Source organism: Habropoda laboriosa, unplaced genomic scaffold, assembly GCF_001263275.1.
Source record: "Habropoda laboriosa isolate 0110345459 unplaced genomic scaffold, ASM126327v1 scaffold18, whole genome shotgun sequence".
Classification (NCBI taxonomy): Eukaryota; Metazoa; Arthropoda; class Insecta; order Hymenoptera; family Apidae; genus Habropoda; species Habropoda laboriosa.
Window position 1 is genome coordinate 1,326,056 of NW_017100152.1, and position 13,655 is coordinate 1,339,710.

The 13,655-nt window shown below is 41.8% G+C and overlaps 1 protein-coding gene across 1 annotated transcript in view; it reads right to left on the bottom strand.

Moving 5' to 3' along the window:
* Positions 1 to 410: 410 nt before the first annotated feature.
* LOC108575461 (dual specificity protein kinase splA-like) overlaps positions 411 to 13,655 on the bottom strand; it is a 121,013-nt gene continuing 107,768 nt past the window's right edge. The window contains exons 2-6 of the mRNA XM_017938263.1: positions 6,589 to 7,066; positions 3,871 to 4,155; positions 3,485 to 3,635; positions 3,188 to 3,404; positions 411 to 3,105 (exon numbers count right to left, since the gene is read on the bottom strand). Coding sequence (XP_017793752.1) covers positions 877 to 3,105; positions 3,188 to 3,404; positions 3,485 to 3,635; positions 3,871 to 4,155; positions 6,589 to 7,066 — 3,360 coding nt within the window. The 3' untranslated portion in view covers positions 411 to 876. The remainder of the gene's footprint in view (positions 3,106 to 3,187; positions 3,405 to 3,484; positions 3,636 to 3,870; positions 4,156 to 6,588; positions 7,067 to 13,655) is intronic.

Here is a 13,655-nt window from a genome sequence, read left to right on the forward strand (position 1 = left end):
CCCTCTCTCTCATTCTCTCTCTCTCTCTCTCTCTCTCTCCCTTTGAAAAATATTTATAAAAAAAAAAAACAAACGAAAAAATAGTAGTTGAATTTACACTGTTAAATATTCCTTGCGGTCCGACGTTGCGGCTATACACATAATAAAGTTCGTGAAGAATGAACGTAGAAAAAGAGTCGTCGTATTTTTTCGTATGAAAAGAGTCAACTGCATTCACTAGTCTAACATGAGTACAGCGTTTTTTCTTTCACCCTTTTTTTTTTTTGATCGTTATCACAGTGCTTTAGTACGCTCATTTTTCCCCTTAATATCGAATATTCTCTGGAATATATATAAAAATTAAAATAAGACCGAAACATCGTTTCATCGATTTCCATTTACAACGACGTTACCTCGTACTTTATTGTTACATATAAAAAATTATTACCTAATTTATTGCATGGTATATGCATGTACACACTTACAATTTTGCTTCACTGTATCATCTATCTTCGTTCACCCTCTGAACTCTCTTTTTCGGCCAGTCTCCACCTACTACACTTCTCCCATCCTCAAAACGAAAACTGTACTCTTCTCCCTACATTTATATCTCATTCACGATCGAACATCCAAGAAGAAGTATTGTGAAAAAAACATGAAAAAAATCCTTAAAACGATAACGTAAATACACGGCCTCCTTGAATCGCGATCAGTAATCATTTCCTATTGAAATACAATGTATGAAATACAAAGTCCCTCTTCTCTAGAGTGGTTCGATCGAAAATAGAATTCGAAAGCGAGGAATAAAATCCGACGGATCTTGTCTTTAGAAATTTGAAAAAACCGGCGCTACACACCGGATGATAACCCTATACAAATGTGAGATCCCGTTTTTGTCTACTTAGACGTTGGGGCAGCCGGCTGATGCTGCCCCGCCATCCCCAGTCTTGGTTGCGAGGAAGCGATTAATTCTTTGTAGTATGCGCTGAATTCCGGCGGTAAGAACGACGTGGCGGCCGTGGGCGGAATCGGCGGCGGGAATAAACCGTTGTAGAATGCGGAATAGTACATGGGGTCCAAAATCGGTAGGAACTTGCCGGTCGTGTTTGGCAGTTGCGGGAGGAAGGCTGGATTATTTTGTGGTACCGCAGGCACAAAACCAGAGGGTATACTTGGAACACTGTGTCGTCTTCCAGCCTCCGTTTGCCTGGGTTCCTGTTGTTGCTGTTGTGGCTGCTGCTGCTGTTGTTGCTGCGTGAACAACGACTTGTCGCCCTCGCTGATTCGCCGCTGCTGTTGTTGATGTTGATGTTGATGTTGATGTTGATGCTGATGGTGTTGGTGGTGCGAATGATGTTGATGCTGCTCCTTGATTCCGCTCATTTCCGTGTTTTTTCTCCTGTCGATGGTATTCTGTTGTTGCATAGTTGCCATTCTAGGGTAGCTCGCACTGTTTAGGTGATTTAGGTTAGGTACGTTGGGTATAACAGGGTGACTGGGCTTCCTGGGTGTGTAGGGTGAGACTGGTTCGCTCCTCGTCGTATACTTGCCGTTCAACTGTTGCCTTCTTTGCATAGGTATCGAATTGTTCCTAGGTGGACTCGGCACACGCACGTGTGGGGGCGGCGGTACACCTATGTGATTGTTCTTCTGCTTAGGGTTCACGATAGTGATCTCCAGGTTATTCGAAGCCATGGTTCGACTGTCGAGCACGTTCTGGTAACCAGGAAAGGTACTTCGTTTTGAACAGTCTGTTGGTTTCTCTTTGATCGTGGACGAGTTCCTCATCTCCAGGTTGAGTGGGTTAGGCCTCGGCACTACAGGTACTTTTACTATTTCTAGGCTCGGCCTCGGGAACACCGGCTTGTCGGCCGATTTTTGCGTCAAGTCGAGAACACCGTACGCCGGGTCATTATTATTGTGTAACTGATGGGGCTGCAGACGGTGTTGCAGCGAGAGACGATACTTTGGAGGGACGGGGATCTCTTTAGGATCACCGTAAACCGTCTTTTCGTTGTGTGCGAATATCGACCTCGACTGTGTCACTTTAGGCGGAAATATCCTACCATTAGATACAGTTGGCGGTACGAAACGATGATTTGCTTGATGGTGCATCGACGACGACGTCGGAGGCGGAACGTTCGCGTTCGCGTACAATTGTAACAATGCCGCGTTGTTCGAAGTACCAAGGTTTATCACACGGCTGTTCACCATGTTGTTATTCATCATATTATTATTATTATTATTATTATTATTACTATTATTATTATTATTATGAGCTGGAGGTTGCTTGTTCGGTGTTGGTAACCGTGCTTGATGATGAGGATGCTGGTGTTCTTGAAGTGAAGACAACATGTGCCCGATGTCAGGTGTCACGGTGACGGAAATTAGTTTAGGAATGGAATTAGGCGTGACTGGAAGAGGGTAGGATATTGGCGGTTTTTCCTCGGACTTCATGGTCGCCGGAGCAGGGGGATTGCTTTGGATCACACTGGGCCGCGTGTCTAGGTCAACGGCAGTGACTTCGAGGCCACCCTCACGAAGGATCTCCAACTTACGCTTCTTGAAACTGGGAATGATTATCTTATCCCTACTTGTGTCGCTCTCCGTCTCTAAATCGATCACCTCTGGTGATCTCGGAGGTACTATCGCCTTCTCCGCGAAAATGGACTTCTCGCCAAACAACGGGATGTTCTCCTTGCCCTGTGCCAGCAGGGTGGTCTGTTTAGGATCCAGTTTGATTTCCTTCATGTCTTTCTCCGGCGGAGGCGTTAATGTTACTACTGTAGGAGCATTCGTTGCCACTGTGGTTACCGGTAGAGCCGGCGGCGAACACGACGGTGGTACTTGTTGCGATATCAGAGGACTGTTCAGCTGCCTCTCTAACACGCTTTGACTTCCAGTACCATTCGTGGGTGTGGTGGAGGGTGTACTGCTTGGTGTTGAAATTGACGTATTAGAAGAGGGTGGTGGACTTGGCAGTTGGCTGGCTTGCTGGCTGGGTGATGGTGTACTATTGGCGATCATGGTGTTTAATGATTTCAGCCGTTCTGGCTTTACTCGTACGCTACGCAGAGACGAGGTCTTGACACTATCTGACTTGGGTTTTTCGCCTGAATAGAACGGCTGGAAAAACCGAAGCATTTTAGGGGATAATCGCATTATAGATTAAATAGATATTACACGGGACAGTATTAAGGCTACTTACTGTTGTCGACAAAATTAGTTGAAGGGGAGGAGTAGCAGCGGTAAGACTGAGACTCGTTTCCACAGATGGAGGCGTTTCTGATGGATATTGTTCGTTCGTTTCTTGCTTAACATCCTCAGACTCCTCGGATACACTGCTACTCTTAGTCCGTCTTCCGTGTGTCAGTCTAACTTTTGCTTCTTCTCCCCTTTGATACCTTTCATAGGGTAACAGCAACCTGTTTGCATGTAAACAACAATTCTATTGATCGCTGTTGAATTTCGAAACAACGCAATAGATATTGTTCATGTGCCTCACCTTTCGTAATGTCGACGAGTGATTGTGGCAGCGCTGGTAGATCCGGTGTTACCACCTATATCGTCGTAGATGTTCTTCCAAAGTCGACCAGCGCTGACAGAGTCGTAGCCACCGAGCATTTGCACTTTCGTATAAAACAGAAAGAGATCAACTGCAAATAAAAGTATCTTGGTTAGAAATATCCTGGCATTGTATTTTATTCGTAAGATTAATGTGATTTGTCAAAAGGAAACACTGCTGTAGATCATCCTGTAGAACAGTACCAAACACTGTTTTATTAATTTACTAAAAATGGACGAAATCGCGTGATATTAAAAGTGTCTACGATTTTTCGCCAATTGTTGAAAAAAAGGAGGGGCGGGGGAAGGTGTCACACAGATACTGACTCTGCCTGTAGCCCAGCAGTGGCATCTTTCCGACAGGCGTACCCCGCGAGTTCATGAAATTCTGCACGTCCGTGAGGAACTTCTTTTCCTCCGCGCTAGTTTTCCGCTCGCTCCGTCGAACCACCGACGAGGGCGGCCTGCCAACGCTTGGTACCACGACGTTCGAACTTGCTGGCACGCTCTTCGAGGTGGATGCGACAGAGGCCTCGCTCTCGTTGCTCGATTCACCTGGCGACGCGCTGCGCTTTTTGCGTTTCCTCCGCGGTCGTCCTTTTAATTTTGGCGCTAAAAATATACGATTACTTTAACAATCCTTTTCACAATCTAACGTTAAATATCTTATGCTTGTTTTCACTCTAAATTGGCCAGTTTTTCTTTTTTTTTTATTTTATACCGAAATGTCTCAAAATGAGGATACAACGTGCACCTTAAAAAGAAACATCGACGATAACTGTTGATAACATTAACGACGGTTATAAAACGTTCGAAAGTTACCTAAAACGCTTAAAGTTTATGGTCGCGCATTTTTTCTCATAATATCAGACTACAGTTTCGATGTTTGTTTTGAAGCGGCTCTGACGGTTCGCATCCGTATTATACATATACGTACATATGTAACACAATAATTCCTGGCTCACACGATTTCCGTTGCAGTTTAAAATACTGGCTCATCACGATCGCGTGGCTTATTTTAATTTCCCATAATGGACAGAAATTACGCGTGCAAAATGAATAGAAAACAACCAATCTCATTAAGTTAACGTTCTCTTAATTTTCCAGGAATTAAAACAAAAAATATTAACATTTTTCTGTTACATTTTTAAATGAAAAGCTCAGAACGTGTAACAGTCGCATTGTGTACGCTGTTGTTGCACAAATGATAATGCAAGTCACATAAAATTTTAGCAATTACGGTATAACGCTTAATTTAGAAGCGTAATGACAGTTGCGAACCATACTTTAACTTCACATGTATTTCACATTGTCAGACCTGGAAAATACAACAGCACGCGGTTAAATTTAACATAACCAGTGAAAAAAAAAAAACGATCCCGCTTATCGAGATTTTACGAAATTAAGTTTCCAGATTTAACGTGCCACTATGTTATTTAAACGTATTTTACACTACGCATTTACTGCGCAATGGACGTTATGTACTAACGTTTACACTAGTCAGGACTCTTCACAAGCAGTTCGCAAACAGCTTGCGAACTATTGTAATTTACTTATATGTTAAAGATAGAATTTAAATAGATTTAAAAAATTGAAGGTTATCTTCATTTCTTAAAAAATAATGCAAACTCAAACAATTCACATGTGTAAGTCGTTATATTGTTTACAAAAAATAGTATCACTTATTTCGTATGTACACTACCGGCCAAAAGTTTGGAATCACCTGTTAATTTACATCAATCTTGAATTTGCTATTAATTCTTTATAAACCTGAAATTGATGTTGTGGAAACCAATAGCACTTGACCTCACTTCGATTAATTTGAATGACAAAAAGTTCGTCGAAAAATTCTTAAAATTGCTAACTTTTTTCTGGAAATTTTTGTATAACTTACAATGCACAGTGATTCGAAACATTTGGCCGGTAGTGTATATACATATGCATGTGTGGAATTTCTTATTAAGTGACTAAATGTAAACCGAATTATACCGTATTTGGTCTCATTTTAATCAAAAAAATATCGTGGATATGTTAGTAAAAATTTTATTAACAAAACAAAACAAAAAAATTTTCTCTTTTGTATTAGTGTTGTCTCACCGATATGTACTTAGGTATTTAATATTGTAGGACTGTCTCGACTTTTAATACCTCTCTCTTCTTTGTCCGCTGTCTCTTTCTGCGTCCGTCGGTGTCAGTAAAATGCAAACAGTTTGAAGAAACTAATACCTGTCCCGTAATTGTCCACAGCGGTCTCGAATTTCGAACTCTTATCGAGTCTTTACTGTATACAGTATACAATGTAGTCGTTTCTGCTCGAGCGGCTGTAGCGTACTGTACCACGTGCACGTGTCGCGTTTCAATGCTCGGAAAATTAACAGACTTTACAACGATTTTTCCTATGTATAAAGCTCATAAATTTTCATTTATGGCACTCACCGATCACTTCAAAATACACAATACGATTCTCTTTGATTCTCATTAAAATAGGCATTTGTATTTCGTATCGCATAAAAAGTCAACGAATAGATCACTTGAAAACACGCACAAGTCACTGTCAATTTATTATTTCTATCGTTTTAAATTGTATAACTTCTACAAACACTGGTAAACCGTTCTAATCCAAATTTAAAGACAGACGTTCATTCCATAGACCGTGCTAATCCGGATCACGACCGTCATTGCTACAGCGACGAAGTAACGCACCGATAGAATCTCTCGTAACGTTCTTCCCACTAGCCTTACCCGACAGATTGTTTTTGAAATGGCTCTCGCTAGTCAACCGTATGCACTTATGATTGCAACGATTGCGCGCGAAACTCTGTCGGTAAGTGGTATCCTAAACTACGAAAATTGATATCTAATTAGGTCATGCTCATTAACACGTCGCGTATGACTCGTCAAGCTACATGTTTTCCTATTAATTCATTAGCTTTGCGTTTCCATGAAATAATTCCAGAAAATTTACTGTAAAGAATTAGTGAATACATGTACATACCGCGAAATTGACTTAAAAGATTAATAAGGTTATTCAACTGCCTTCCTTACCTAGATGGTTGCAAAGAAGTTCGTGAGTCTCCAGATCTGGATAGTCGAAGGTGTCTCTGCAGAAGAGTATCCTGGTACCCGGTGTGGCGGTAAATCCACCCAGAGCAGCCGCTATAGACGAGCAAAGCCAGGACGGTTCGGCACCTTCGAGCCTACGTAGCAGCGCTCGATATCGACAGTACCTGGGGTACGAGAGCACCACCACCTTCGTCTGGGAGGTACAATCTGTTTTCCTCGTGCTATGATTGCTTTCGTATTCCTTCTGTTGCTTATCGACGTCTGAGAAATCGATGCCAGGGTCGGTGAGCACTTGTGGTTGAGGTATCTCGTACCTTAGCGGGCTGCACTCCGGTGAGGACGTCGGTGTCGATGGGTAAGATACCTCCCGACCCCATGACCATTCCAGCGTGGGCGATAACCATGTGACCAGGTCGTGGACGCGGACCACCACCTTTTCTGATATCGTCAGCACTTCGTCCTGCAATTAGATAAATATTTTTCTCATGTAGACACTCGACCATTTTTTTTTTAACGAAATAGAGTTTGAAAAAGAAGTAGAATAGAATCGATAAAAGTAATCAGAATCTTCGTCGAATACGGATATCCCTAACTTATCATTTAAGCGACCTTTCTTTCGCCACTAAATCTCCTTAATTCTTGTCAAACTTGCCTTTATAAACGCTATAAATATGTATTTCCACGAAACTTCTGTACTATTGCTGTATCTCGAAGAACTGGGTCAAAAAGTTTTCTACGTGTTTTATCATGCAATTTCAGTATGCACGGTCGTTTTCTTTATTGTAAAAGTTTAAAGCACGCTTAAAACGTTGTTCTTATATTAAATTGAATTATTCCTTGAATTAAAATGAATTTCTTCAAGGAGAATGTAAAGTGAGAGAGTAACGAAGTTTATTAATTTTAATTGAAGTTCAGGTAGAAATCTCTTTTACCATTTGTATCTATCTTGTTCCTTATTTTACCGACATTCCATCGACAGATGGAGGCACAGTCAAGTCTTTGACGGTACTTGAACTCCCCGTAATCTGACCCGTCCACTACATAGATCTACTTGTCGCGGGCACAGCTGAAACACCTATGTTCTCTCGTTATGTATACACATAATCCAGCTAACGTAACTCGTGGTTTATGTTGTACCTCGAGTGCATCGTTATCTACTCTGCTTCGGCGATAATTTAATTGTCCGCGATGCCAGTGGCGACGTCATTTTCACAAAGTTTGACCTAACTCTTGGACCTGCTGATTTGTGAGATTTAATTCAACTGTAGGATTTTCCTTTATCATTTAAGCTTGAATGTCGCTGATGAATGCTGACAAAAGTACACCACGATAAAAAGTAACATCAATCCTTTAACAATTACGACTAGTTTCGAGTGCAAAAGGAATATTTTTTTAATTAAAAGAAGGAAAAAGCAAATACAATTTTCCATACCCGTGTATCTTGATCGAGCAACGGCCCCTAATGATTCATAAACTTAAACATCGAAATTTATTGCAGAGACGTTGAACGCGAGAACAAGTCCCTAGAAGTCGGTATAAATCACAGTGTAAAAGTAAACGAACCAAGTATTCGCACTTTTCTTTTCGTCCAAGTTTCAAAAGGACTGAAATCAGATGGTAGAAAAAACCCTCGGAACTAAATCAAAACCAAAACTCGCTGGCCCCCTTTAATTAATGATACCAAGAGGAACAATTTCAACTATTCGCAGTAGTGGAATAAGCCACGTTTATTCATAGAACGACTCAAGAGAGTCCATTGTTATATTTAATTAACATCGCTAGCGATGTTCCGGTGCACAATTAGCTTACATAACCGGGGAAGATTCGTTAGCGAGTAGAAATCGAATCGGCCGGAAAGAATTGAGATTCAACGAGGAGCAATTGCGAGAGGAGATGCACTTGAACCGTTCGCTCCGCGGGCAAATCCGTTTACCCACGGTGGAAAGAGAGCCTTGAGCCAAGTAAAATGGCCGGGTTTTAACCCCTTGCCACTCCAGCCGCCAGCTAAGTCTGCTGTAAGACGTTGGGGAATCGCAGTTAAATTCGACAATGTCGCTTCTTCCACAAAGAACTCCCCTATTCACACGTACAAATAATCTTTTTTTACACAAACGTCAAGTGTGTCCACTGTGATTTAAGAAAGAATTCAGAATCCACTTGTTTATCCACGACATAAAGCTCTATTTAATTTGGGAGTCACTGTAGTCGAGGTTATACTTTCATCTTTTAGCTCCATGCTCATCCGTGCCCTCTTTGCTTCAACTCGACTTCTCTCTCTCTTTTGGGGACTTCTCTTCTCTCACCTTTCAGCATCGCCTCGTTCACTTATTTGCTTGCCAGGTTTGTTCAGATTCTCTCCTTTCCTACCTTATCTATTAGCTCACTTTTGCTTCCTATCAATTCGATGATCGAGAGAGAATCACAATCGAATGTCCGAATTCATAGAAACGTTTTCACGAATATGACAGGGAAAAGGTGGACAGAGAAGAGGGGCTAGTTACACGAGAGAGTATCGTTCCCATCGCTAGCCTTGCACTTGGCCACGGATTCCTCCCTCTCCCCTCCTCACACTCTCTCTCTCTCTCCCGCCCTCTCGGTCACGTACATTGCTGCTCGTTTCCTCTCATTGTGAGTCTAGCAAACCTGGGGGGGGATTTAGCTCCCTTTCTCTTCACTGCACCGCTCCATTCCCTGTCTCCGTCCAGCTTCCGATTCTTCCCGTACACGGCTGGTTGCTCTCTTTCAGGGGCGTTCTCTGCTCCTGAATCACGACTCCGAAAACAAACCTTCCGTCTTAATCGCAGGGACACGCGAAAACGGTGAAGCAGAATGGGTGACCGAGAGAGGTATCACCCTGGTGCACAAAGAAGAATCCTTCGACATGTTGGCTTCTTTTCTTCCTCTTTTTTCCCTCTCCCTTTTGTTCACCACTCCGTGTATTTTATTGTCGTGATTTCCTAAGTGGGTTCTATCGACTTTTTGCCTTTCTTGTTTCTCCTACCCCGCTATCGGATTCTGTTACACGTTGATATCGTTTCAATTAGATCTCTCCGCACGCGCTTTTTCCATCCGATTTCAATCGGTTTCGTTATCAGGCTAGGAATCGCGTGTCCGATTATTCGCGTATTACATTCAGCGGCGTTGTTTCAGAGGAGAGACCGGGTAAACTGCGGCAACTTCGTAATCACGTTAAAGCCGGCTAGTGAAACTGATGGTGGGAGTTCAAACTCGCAACTCGATTCTATTTAAATATTTAAATGCAGTTTTAAACTTTTCCCTCCTTCGAGGCGAACTTTCTCCAAATTGGTAATCTCTTACTTTTCAATCGGCCAGTCTGAGAAGCACTTGAAGGAGAAATGTAATTAGCCGATAGTAAATTTTCGATGGCTACAACGTCAATCAAAGATCTCTCGTTGGTTAGAGATGGAAACAGAGCGGGGGAGATTCTATCTGTGGCCGATTATCAAGTGCAATTCGATTAATCGCCATGGAATTAAGCTAGACAGTTGTTCTCGTTCGGAAACGTTGAAAAAGAGGGGGGCAAGGGACCGGAGAGTGATGTACAGGGAGGAAAAGTGGGTACGGTTCCAGGCATTTCCCTCTCCTCGCGTATGCATAAGTAAATTTCGCTTGTCCACCGGTCTATTTAAATTTTTAATGAAAAACCAACGCGGGAAAAGCAGTTAAAGTTACGCTTTTATTAATGACCGAACGGGTATTTCGATAAATTTCTCACGGCTTGGGGACGTCCGAAACGCGCATATTTCAAAGAAACTCGCAACCCCAAGTTTCACGCACTTCATAAAATTCAATTTAATAATGCGCCGCGAGAATCGTATTGTTCGAAGCGAGAAACTTTTCACGAAAGGAACCTATCGAGGAAATTGCATTTCTCTCGAAACGTTCAAATATCTCGAGAAGAAACATTCTATTCGGTGATTCTTTATTGCGCTCGGATGTTTGTTCATAAGAGAAAACAGCTGGTTTATCCCCGATCGATGTTTCTTCTACGAATCTTAAAGAAAAGAGAAAGGAAAAGAATAGCAATCCTATGATCATTTGAAAGTGTAAACAAAACGACAGTTACAGTAGAAGATAAGGAAACACACCGGAGAGTCATTTTGCATTTCTAAAATTTGGCTAGCTTCCGTCGTCTGTGCATCCAGAAGATGAGACAAACTCTCTCTCTATGCACCCGAGCATTCCCCTTGACTGCACATATCCGAGATGTGTATCTAGAAGAGGGAGAGCCAGGTTGGGTAGGTAGGTTTGGCTAGGGAGAGACAAGGCGATAGAGGGATTAAAGGGGTCACCGAAGGGAAAGGGAGGAGGATGAGTAGGATGAGAAGAAGGAAGAGGGAACGAGGGCAGAGAAGGGTGGAGAGAGGGCAGTTGCATATGTGTAGGAGCAACAATGTGTCAGAAGGTAGCGCAATGTTAGCACAGACACAGGCACAGTTCTAACCCCAAACTCACGACATGGACAGTATGCACGGAATCATGTGGAAATGTATTCCGACGTTGCTATGGGGATTCGCCTGCCACCCTAAACACACCGATAACCTATCAATTCGCCAACACCGAACGACCCGGCAAAGTATAACAGCCGATAATGTTCTACTGTAAATAGGACATTATTCCGTGTGGATTTTTCCCTGCAATTTCGTTGCATCGTGTGAACTGTGTAATTGTTTCAGAACACCGTGCCTCGATTAAGATTTTTATCGGGAATGTCAGTCAGACGGTGTGTTAGCCTTTTAAGTTTCGTTTACTTTGATCTGTGCCGCGTGTTATGTTAAATGTTGCGAATGATATTCGATTATTTTTCTGACGAAATGATAAATGGATCGTTGGTACGGTGAAAAATTTCACTGTTGTCATCGATGAACGGGGAGAAATTATAGGAATACTCGGGCAACATTTATCGAACGAACAGAATTGCCCTCGTTTCGCAGTTTTCACGTCTCCCAGCGGCTATTAAAGAGTAGCGGGGATGGATTAAGCCAAGTTCCAGCTGGGGTTAACAACCAATATCAAGGGATGGGATGAAAAGGGTTCACAGTTAACTGCTAAGCCAGCGAAAAGATAGGGTAAGACGACTCCGGGAATGTTTTATGGCAGTGGTCCAAATGATGTTTGTGGCTCGATGTAGAATACTAATGTAAGAATTGTTAATGAACTTCTGCTGGGTGTATTAGGAAAAGTAATTTGGAGTTTGCCTAACTGCTTTCTCTCGCTGTCTCTCCTCCCCTTGTTTTATCTATATTGTCTTGTATACAGCTGACTAATAACGTTTCAGAATAGATCCTTCCTATATTTTTTGTTTATTAACACATCTTGCGCGGGAAGCGACTAAAGTCGTTTTGCACGGATTATTGGTGGATTATTGTTATCGATGGGCTTTTGTAATGTTTTTACAATAAGATCGGACGCCCTTATATTTCAACATTAAAACTTGCGTTGCAAAAATGCACGAAAAGGAAACATACATTAAAACCTATCGTGGGAACTGGAAAAAAGAAAAATACTTTACAACAATGTCGTGTGTGCTCCGTTAAGAAAATACGCAGTGTAACGCGGTATAGGTGTACATTTTTTAATGTACCCTTGCACAAAGGAAAGTGCTTTGAACGATATCACACTTTAAAACATTTTTAAATTCTTGATTTTCTTAGTTTTTTTTCATTTTTGACAAGGTATTTTTATTTTTTTAAAGGGAATAAAGAAATTGATTTTTAAAGAGAAACTAAAAGTTTTATTTAAAAAAAAAACCTAAAGTTCAAAAACTACAGCTATTTTGTGCACAAGTAATTTTGCGTACGAATTGTAAAAAATCGCCCGCTAGCCGGTGAGAGTTTGGCGGCAAAGCACCCGCGCAAGATGTGTTAACAATCCAACGATTTTTTTTTTTTTTATTGGAAAAGTATCTCTCTACCGATATTTCAGAGTCGATTGGAAAAACGTATTTTGCACTAATTGAGACTCGATTGAAAAACATTATATGTATTTGTTTTAGCAGCTTAGACAGGGTGTATAAACGCGAAATTATCGTATTACTCCATCATCCGATTACCGCACGGACGTTCGACGTAAATTTCGCATTACCCGTCATAAATTATTTGCAACTCTGAATTCATTTATATTTTACAGGAAAAGTCATCCACGATCGGCGGGTCGCGGTTCGCTGTTGATTAATTCGCCGGCGAAAAATAATAAATAACTCCTTGAAATTGTTTTACTGCCCCCGTTCATTTTTCCAGGCACAGCCGATCAATAATGTATGTCGTTCGATTTGTTCGTTACGAAAGAACATTGAAACGGCGCGCGCGCATCGGTTTAATAATAATGATATCGCGACACCGACAGACCTTAATGCTTTTCCCTGTAACGCGACTCGCTATTCCCACTCGCTCCCTCTCTCTCTCTATGGCGTCCATTTACCAACGAAATTTATTACATTAAACGTAATAAACGACTTGTATACTCCAAGCATGCCAGCGATATTATTATCGTAGCTGCGAAACTTTCTATCTATCTGGGTAATCTCATCTTGTGCCCGCCACCTCCTTTATCTCTCGTCTTTCACTCAACTTCTTAAGTAGTCTTTTGTAACTTAAATTAAAATAGACGTCAGGAAGTATTCCATTGGACGATGCGGACTCACCGTGGCCAGATAGAGAAAAGAAATACTAATCGTTACCGATCATTTTATCTTCTCATTCTTTTCTCATTTTTTTTTCTCATTCGAGAATACAGCAGAAAAATTTCAAAAAATGAAAGCAAAACAAATCACTGGGAAAAGCCTAACACAACCATATCTCCAAAACAAAAAAAGAAAGTCCCCAAATTGACAGGACGTTTTTCGCAAAGAAATCGATCGAACGATCGATTGAATAGGCGAGAGGGTGAATCTCGAGAGAGCGTTAAAGACGAAAAGCCGGAAGCGAAGAGCGGGGGAAGGAAGAAAAAATCCGGGAGCCACCGTATAAATACGCAATGCTGCAGTTGACATATTCGCCGGGCGTACATAATACATTCATGGGCGGCGT